The 9,401-nt window shown below is 40.4% G+C and overlaps 1 protein-coding gene across 3 annotated transcripts in view; it reads left to right on the top strand.

Moving 5' to 3' along the window:
• PHF2 (PHD finger protein 2) overlaps nucleotides 1-9,401 on the top strand; it is a 143,129-nt gene that overhangs the window by 115,554 nt on the left and 18,174 nt on the right. For 2 of the 3 annotated variants that reach the window (XM_039481321.1, XM_039481322.1), the window contains 3 exons: nucleotides 3-181; nucleotides 417-490; nucleotides 2,975-3,132. In XM_039481321.1, the coding sequence (XP_039337255.1) occupies nucleotides 3-181; nucleotides 417-490; nucleotides 2,975-3,132 (411 nt within the window). Of the gene's footprint in view, nucleotides 1-2; nucleotides 182-416; nucleotides 491-2,974; nucleotides 3,133-8,392; nucleotides 8,504-9,401 lie in introns of all 3 variants that reach the window. The other variant, XR_005582781.1, reaches the window with a different exon arrangement.

Below are 9,401 nucleotides of genomic sequence, written 5' to 3'. Positions count from 1 at the left end.
AGTTCCAAGGGAGTCAAAACCCAGTTGAATCCTGGTGTGTTTGGGTCGCTGCAAAATTTTAAAGAAGATAAAACAAAACCTGTGCGAGATGAATATGAGTATGTATCAGATGATGGCGAACTGAAAATTGATGAATTTCCAATTAGAAGAAAGAAAAACACTACCAAGAGAGATTTACCTTGTAAGACTTCATCCTGTTTTGTCTATATCTGTGCAATTAAATTGTATCCAATTCTTCAGAACTACTTTTTAAAGTTATTATAAGTTTTACAATAAATAAAGAACATGTACAGATTACTTGCAGCACAAGATTTAAAATAAATACAGTGGACTTAAATTGTATTCTGAGGCTGTACAGGTTGTTTCTGGAGTTAGTGAAAGGTCTGTCTCAACTTTAACTGTTGTTGTTTTTTCAGTTTTATCAGATAAAAAAGAAACGCTACAACACACACCAGTTAAGAAGCCAAAGGTGGAATCAGTATTGTATAAGGTATTCTACTATTATCGTACCTTTCCCTGTTGTATCTGTGTGCCATTACACACATTTAGAAATATATTAAGGGCTTGATCCTATGGGGAGCTGAGTCCTCTGACCTTGATCCACCTAAACATATGTGAGTATTGAGTAGCCTCAATGAAATAGTCATTGAATTACATTTGCAGCCACTTTAAAGCCACTTCATGCTGCCAGAGTGGTGTAAAAGGGCCTTACTATAAATGAGAATCAGACCCTTAATGTACTAAAGACTTGTAGATTTCTTTATATCCAACTGTAATGTCTTTTCATTTAGCTAACTAGAGGTGACCTGCTATTTCTGCAGTGGATTACATTAATATATTGTAGCAGATCGGGGTTAGTTGTTACTGTGTCTTGATTGCTCATATATTGTCCACTGCAGTGGGGAACGTAAACGGAGTCTAGGACCTGTTAAGCATTCTGCAGAATTTTATTGTTAGACACCTCTCCACCTAAATGAGTTGTATGGCTCAATTCTCTTGCCACAGGACACCAGGAACTCCCATTGTCTTCCAGTGGTGGCAGGGTTGGGCACCTGTCTCATGATAGGCTGGCACACCTGTGGCAGATGCATGCTCGGTCTGTGTGGGGAAGGAAGATGGCATGTGTCACTCACAGCAATTCCTCTGGGCAATTAAGAAGCAGAGTTAGTGGATTACAAGGATAGTCTTGTCCATTCTTCCTTATCCAGACTCATGGTACCTGCACTGCGGGAAATGAAGACTGTGGGAAAATTAGGGGGCTGGAAAGTTTTCATGGAGGTTAGGGACAGGGCTGGTTGGGGAGAAGAAAAGACAAAGAAATGAATAGGAAATAACTTTACAGGAACAAAGTGTTGTCACTTTCCTTCCCTTTCACTGGTAAAAGGGAAGTAATACAAAACAGAGACATGACCAGGAATGATGGACAACTTTGTAAGCAGGTAACGAGAGAAGGAGACAGAACATGAAGAATCATGTCCTTGTCTGGAGGGTGAGTGGGACGTGCTCGGCAATGCTCACACTGGCACTATATTGCTGGCTCTGTTCTACGAACCTGGGCTCTGTTCAGGACTCTTTCCTGGCCTGTGGCAGTAAATGAACTCCCCTACGTCTTCATTTTCTTTTGGCACTGATCAGCATTAATCCATTTCTACACAGTACTTTCAACAAGTGAATCTTAAAGTAATGTGAGAGGCGTATTAGCATAGTTGGTGTTTTATATTACAGGATGCCCATGATGCCTATTACATGATAACTAAGGGCTTTATTTACTGAGTACATAAGAGGAATTTTCTTTCCTTGTCATCTCTCTCACATCTATAATGCCCCCAATTCAGCAAGACACTTAGGTACATGCCTAATGCTAAAGCGCTTGAGCAGTCTCACTGGCTGCAATGGGACAGTTTATGGTCAGAGTTCAGGATAGCTCTTAAGCAGATGCATTGGTCCATTCCTAGTCAGGATAACATTTAAGCACATGTTTAGAGTTAAATAGGGGACAATTTGCATGCCTATTATATGATTTGAATCACTTGCAAGAAGCAAGGTAGACTGTTGACATAAACTGTATATATCCAAGACATTCAGATTTCCTGAATAGTGTAGACTTCTTTAATTGTGTTTGGGGAGACATGATGGCTCAAGGAAATTTAAGGGCAATCAGAACTTCTCACCTGTACATTCATTGATGGTTACAGTCCAGTAGGGACTCAAAATTGTTACCATTAGAACTGAGCAAATAACTGGGGGTTTTTTTTGGTTCAGTGTTTGAACTGGAAAAAAATTGTTTAATTTCAAACTGAAACTGAATTTTTTCAAAATGAAATGTCCAAATGAACCATTTTGACTTTTTAAAAAAATCCTAATTTTTTTATTCGCCCCAAACCATTGGCCGAATTCAACTTGAATTCATGAATAGTTTTGGTTGCCTCAAAACTGCATTTTTTGGCAAATTTACTGTTTGACTAAAAAAAATTCTCCCAGCTCTCATTCCCATTTGATGTGTCCGCCTGACAGATGTGAAATGAGATGATGGTCTCAGTGCAGATGCTAGAGCACAAATGTTCATAATACAAAACCAGTAGAAATTGGCATCCTTTCTTGGTGGTCTTAGCAGTGACACAAAGCACTGGAGAGGCCTGAAGAAAGAACACTCTCTAACTTGGGGGCAGGGATGCCTTCAGAAGAAGAGTGAGGCACATTGGAAAGGTAGCGTGGGGAAGCTTGCACTGCTGTTGCCTAGATTATAGATAAATAGGGGACTTCCATAAGTCTGGCACGCCTCAGAAGCATTAAATTGACTCTGAAAAGATAATATAACAACAAAGCCATAAGGAGACCTGTTCAAACTGTGCCCCTAACTTTTATAATGAAAGCAGTTCTGTCCTCAAGTTTTTGGGGGACGAAAACTATTTGACAGCTTGCTGACTAATGTAGCTTGTTTCCATTTTTTTGAGCCTTTTCCTTGCATTGACAGAGTGATGAGTCATCAGATGAAGATTCGCTTCACATTGACACAGAGGCAAAGCCAGGCCGCAACTCCAAAGTGAAGAAAGAGAGTGGAAGTTCGGCAGGAATTCTAGATCTTTTGCAGGCGAGCAAGGAAGTTGGGGGGTTAGAGTATAACACCAACAGGTAGGCACAGCTGGCTGATGATCCCTCTCTTAAAGCAAAATAATGCTCTGTTTCATGTGTGCAACTAACACAGGGATTTTGCAATTTAGTAATCACTTTTTCTCCAGTAAACTAGCTCCTTCTGTGTCCCATGCCTTGGAGGTGAGCAGGTGGAAAAGGTCCTGGTGGTATAATTATAAAATTAGAGGCATTCCCAGCTGCAAATGCTGAAAATCCACTGAAGAAATAACAATAAAGCAGATGATTCATTCTAAAGGAGACAGCTCAGTTAATGCAGCTTGAGAACAACATTAATTTATGCACCAAGCAACTTGCATTCATTTTATAATGCTTGGTACTGTCCACACAGTCCTGATTATTGGCAAATGGCTGTAAGAAGTGATTTCTCTAGAGGACATTAAGCATAATATGGGTCTTCGTGGATCAGTTTGGGGCCTTGCTCATCTACAAGGCTATATGTGTGCTGGAAATGTTTTAGCAGAGGCTATTATAAGTGTGATACCAAAATCAAACGTGATATCAAAATCTTTGAGGTCTGGCTAATAGTGAGAAATGCTGGGAGGCTTTTTACACTGTAGTGTTAAGCCCAAAACTGGAAACTATTAATGGGAAAGGAAAATATTTTACAAATTAGAGCTGCAAAATTTGGATCCAAATCACAAACACCCCAGACATAAGGGCTGTTTGGACCTGGGACTTTAGTTCAGGTCCATCTCAATTAAAACATACATGTTAAATATCCCAAATCAATGCAAGGCAAATTTGATCTGTCCCCTGGTCCAGCAAGGTATTTAAATGCATGCCTAATCTCAGCATGTGAGTAATCCCATTTACATTAATGGGACTGCTCACATACTTAATACCTGCTTGATCTGGTCCCCTGTGAGCTCAGCCCAAGGAACAACTCTCAGAATAGTGCCTTGCAGGAGAACCACAACTACTAGTGATTTTGGGGTGAAATAGCAGATGCAAAGTGCTGTGCCTGCTCCCCAGTGAATCCATGGTCCTGGCCAGGCTGTATTTCCCCTCTAATGGAAACCACAGAAATTCACCATGGTGATCTTCTCTGATACACACTGTGTGTGTCCCACCTGCATGGGGCCTCCCTGCTTTGGCTCCCCTGCAGAGCAGCCCTGTTCATCAGATTTCGTCCCCATTGAGCCTGCTTGTGCAGATACAGGCTCTGGGTCTCCGGCCCATTGACATCAGGAGGGGGCCCATCTCTTCAATCCACCCTGGCACAGTCCACTTCCTCTTGTCCTTTAAAAAGAGCAAAACAAATACCTCCCATGTACATATCAGAACAATTTTCCCTTCTTGCTTTCTCTTCTCTCCCATCATCTGTATGATCATGCATCTAATCTGGGTCCAGCCTTACTTGTCTCACTCACAATTTCAGTCCCACTGAGTAAAGAGAGCAAAATTTGGCCCTTCCTCTCTAACCTCCATTCAGCAAAGGCTATGTCTGTAAAAGGCCATGCTGTCTAGGGCCTAAAACCTAGGTGAAGGACCTGGGGTGCTGTACAAATAATAAAAATATCTGGGAATGCCTAACACCGTGCAGGAATATGTTTTGTTTAGGTGGTACTGACATCATCTGACGTTTTCAGCAGAGAAACAGAAACTTGGACTCAAATGTTAGGGACATAAAGGGAGAACAGCTTTACTAATGTTTTATTTTAAAATGACCATGTATTTGTAATTATTAACCATACCACTGTGTTGTGATAGTGATTTGGAGACTTGCATAATTTTTAAAAAATAATTCTTTAAAAGGCTTTGTAGTTCTTTTTTTATAGGCACTGGACTGGAACTAAGGCAACCTGGTTTCAGTGCCTGGCTCTGTCACAGACTCCCATTGTGACTTTGGTCAAGTCATTCAATTTCTCTGTGCCTCCATTTCCCATCTGTAAAATGGGGATGATGATGATTCCTTTCTCCTGTCCTTTGTCTGTCTTGTCTGCTTAGACCGTAAGGTCTTCAGGGCAAGGGCTGTCTATTAATATGTGTTTGTGCGGTGCCTAGCACAATGGAGCTCTGGGGCATCTAGGGTCTACGGTAACACAAATAATAATGTAAATAAATGTAAATATACAATTCTGGGAGAATGTACCAAAACCAAGGAGTGCACGATAAGTGGAGTGCTTTCCTGTAAAAGCCTTAAGGTGGTTAGAGAACAGTCCTGCACAGCTTATTCAGGCAATGTCTTCTGAAATCAGTGGGAGTTTATGCCTGCTTAAAAGGTGTGTACAATCCAGTTCTTAGTATGGGAGAATCCAGGAAGCTGTTAGCCCAGAAGGCTTCGTTCAGTAAACAGGATTTACTGACCCTGGGAAAGAAAGCAAATCAAAATAAGTAGTTAAGATTCAAGGATACTTAACAGTTGTGGTTAACAGGGATACAGAGACCTTAAACGTCCTGGCTACACAGAAAAAAAACCTGAACATTGTCATTCAAGGCAGACTTGATGATGATGATGTAATTAATAGAGTGAAACCTGGTCCAGAGGCCACCCTTGGTAGACAACCTCCAGTCTTAAGAGACCGCCCAGTGTGTATTCCAGACTGTACTGAGTACCCTTTGCTTCACTTCTATTAGAGGACCAATTTATTAGTAGCACTTAGGAGCAGCAGATCTCGATGTGATTTACAAAGGCACACAGTATCATTACATTTTACAGATGAAGCAATGAATTTTTGTAAGTTATTCAAAACAGGTTTCACCCTCTTCACGAGTCACAAAGCTTATTAGTTGTGTGTGACAGACACTAACCACAGTATTTTGTAAGCACAAAGCATCTTCCCAGAGCTGGCACACCTAGGTTGGAAATGTCAGCTGTCAGGCTGGATCATTGGGAAACCCTCCGGCTGTATCACTGTCGGTTTGCAGCAGCCGCTCTCTTTCCAGCCCTCCTGTGGATTCCATGTTGTCTCAGGATCCACGTCTGGAGTAAATGTGGTTGAACACTACACAGGGCTTATGGGAGAGCTGGGAGGGAGCGTGGAGCTCAGAAGGTGCAGGTGTTACTCTCTCCTTCCTTCCACTGGCTGTTTAATTTTTCTTGACACATATGCAGTTTCTAAACTGCAGCTTGCAGTTATGAAAGGGCCTTGGTAAAGTGGAATGAGCTCTTTCCCGGGCAGGTTCCAAAGAAGAAGAATATACTATCTATCCATTCAGAAACTCTGGAAATTAAGAGCAATGCAGAGAATTCCTACAGAGATGCTTCACACTCAGTAGTGAACATATGGAATAAGTTGCCAAGTGAAACTGTAGCAGCAAATAGTATCAGTGAGTTTAACAGAAAACTGGTTTGCTTTGTGATGGGAAGGGATTGAAGTGTAGAGTGCCAAGAAAGGCAGTAGAGGTGCAGATAAACCTGAAGGAGGGAGTTGTGTGGAGCTAAAGGAGTTTTTACCCTGCAGGAGTTCATGATGTGACTGCTTACTCTGCCATTCAGACAGCTGTGTGAGACATGGGAAATGAACTCTGTGATACAGAACAGCTCTTTGGAAGTTACACTTGCTGGGATACATGTATCATTTAAACTCAGAGACATCTTTGCAGTGTTTTGGGGGAAACCTTGTCACTTGACTGACCCAAACTAAATTTGCAGACTCTCATCTTACCACTTTAACATCAATGCAGCTCCAGGGATGCTGGCAGTGGTGGAACTACTACTGTAGACAAGGCTCAAAGCAGGGCTACACAGCTGTAAAAATGCCAGGACCGTGTGTACACAAGGTCTGTTTTTTCAGTGGGGGGAGGTGGTAGAAGGGAGTGTTAAGGAGAAGAGGAAGGGAGCCTAGATTAGAGAAGGCTGGTATCTCTTGGAGACCAGACCTAGTCTTAGCTAATTGCTGCTTTTGCCGAGGTGGAGGCAATTACTGCTTACCATCTGCTAAAGACTGTTTTTGCAGAGTTGAGTAACCACCTTTCAAAAGACAAGTCCTAAGAGATGGACCTGAGTCACAAAGTTTGGATCTGATTCCTGGTCTGCACGTTCCCAGAGCTTGGTTTGGACCCATCTCTAATTCCTTTACAATTAGTAATAAATATACACCTTTTAACCTGTAACTTCTTTTCTTTCTCTTCCCCTCAGCGCCATCTCCCTATCTAAATGCTACATCAGAACTCATCATCGGATTAGAGAACAACTTTTATTAATTCCATTTTCACCTAACAGATGTAGTTTACTCTTCTTTTCATATTTACACTTAAGTTTCTCAAAATTATTAAATACATCGTACTGGGGGGGCATCATGTTACAAGACTTGCTTACAACTATGTTTGTAGTGGGATATGACAGCAGAATAGAGTCTATAAAACATAAGAATTATTAAAATTTGGTTCAGCCATTTTTGTTACATTGGGTGTATGACAGATAATGAGCTGGCTGCTTGTTTGCAATGTATCAAACAGAAACGTTTGTGAAAGTTACAATAATCCTCAAAGACTCTGGCTACATTGGTGCTATTCCATTGACTTCAATGGGTCACAAAGCCATTCAATCACAGAATAGGAGTTAGCCCTCTCATTTTTCCTCCCCTTATACCAGGCACTGTATCCAGTGCATTCATAGCCTTTATGGCTTCTGAAATCTAAGTCTAAAATGCCATAATAACTAAATTCTGCATGAATTACTATATTGTGTGTTGTAGCTTCATGAGAACATGTATCACTTTTGGATCTTACATAAACAATTGGGTTTTGGTAGTGTGGGTATAAGCTTGAGTGAAAAAAGCTCCTGCCTAATGAAATTATTATATTTCATTTCATAATCACTCATTTTTTAATTAAAAATATATAAACATTTTTTTAAATAGGAAAAACTCCCGAATATACACATGTACTACAATGTTGCACAATGCAAATGCGGTACTGTTTGGTTTCCCTACCATGTATTAATAATTCCCATCTTTCAATGGTTTTGGTTTTTCTTCCTCACCAATCAGCTAAAGTGGAAACGTTTTTCTTGGACACTCCACAAACCATTACTTAGTCAAACAGGTCTTGATCCACTGATCCAGTGGGAGTTGGATCAGACCCTGGGCCACAGCTGTGCCCACAGTAAGTTGGGCTAACTTTGGAACTTAAAATCTCTTATTTGGTGTGAGATTTCCCCCATCTATATCGTTTTAATGAGCTGTGATGTTACACCTACTGTATTGATACCCTTTTGTCAGTTTGAACGTTTCCTTTGCATATGGAGTGTGCAATGGCTGAACCAAGTTTTACTAAATTTTACTATGTTTTACAGATCAAGATTCTGTGTGAGCTGACAGTTTTCAGTGCAGTTCCTCTTTCGGTTGCTGAGATGTAAGCAGCTGAAAATCACCAGATGCTTACTACACAGTGAACAATTATTGAAGTAAGCTAATTCCCCCTCTGGTCTCAAGGGTGACAACTTTTTCAAGCACTAGTAAAGTATCTTTTAAAGGGGAAAGGAAAAAAAATACAGCAGAGGAAGTTACAAAAATGCAAAACCACTTGCAAAAAGGCATTAATTTATTCCAGTAAATTGCACAAAAATATCCTTTTCTCTAACCCTCCCCAAATCCTCTCCTTTAATACAAGCGAAACAAAAAGTGAACAGGATATGCTCAGTGACAAAGCAGCAACTAGTTCTGCACATTGCTGCATATTTTAGTAGCTCCATCCAGTTTGGGGGCCGGTACAATTGTCTGCCAGGTTATCTGTTCCCATTTTCTTATCATTTTCAAGGTGGGTGTCTTCATTGTTTTTAACTAACAGAAAGTTTACTTTTATAAATGGTATTTAAAAAATAATTTCTAAGGTTATAGAAAGGGGATATGGCTTTCCAAAGGTTAATAATTGCTTTCTGTTTCTTGTTCTACATTTTGTCTGGCTTAGAAAACAGAACAAAAATGACAATGCAAATCTGCAAGAACATGGCCTAATGAGAAACACTTTGCCTTATATTTAACTGTCTGTCTCTTTAAGAGGTTTTTACACACGTTGAGTTTGTGGTTTGACTTTCAGAACTGCTGGTTTTGATCAGATTCCACAATTTATTTGTTAAAGCTTGTGTTGCTTTAGGCAATTCCTCTCTAATTCTCCCATTTGGTGGACAGTTTTTGATGGTCTGTTTCCACTGTTTTGAGAGTCCAGTGTTTGAGACAAACTGCTGAGCAAAATGTGAAGAAAATATGTTAATTTTTTGTAGATTTTGTGTACAATATGAATGCAACAGACAGAAAACGAAGGTGTTTGACATGATAATGGGAGGATTAAAGTGTACTTCACCA

This window comes from Mauremys reevesii, linkage group 7 (assembly GCF_016161935.1).
Source record: "Mauremys reevesii isolate NIE-2019 linkage group 7, ASM1616193v1, whole genome shotgun sequence".
Taxonomy (NCBI): domain Eukaryota; kingdom Metazoa; phylum Chordata; order Testudines; family Geoemydidae; genus Mauremys; species Mauremys reevesii.
This window is presented reverse-complemented; position numbering and strand designations above follow the sequence as displayed.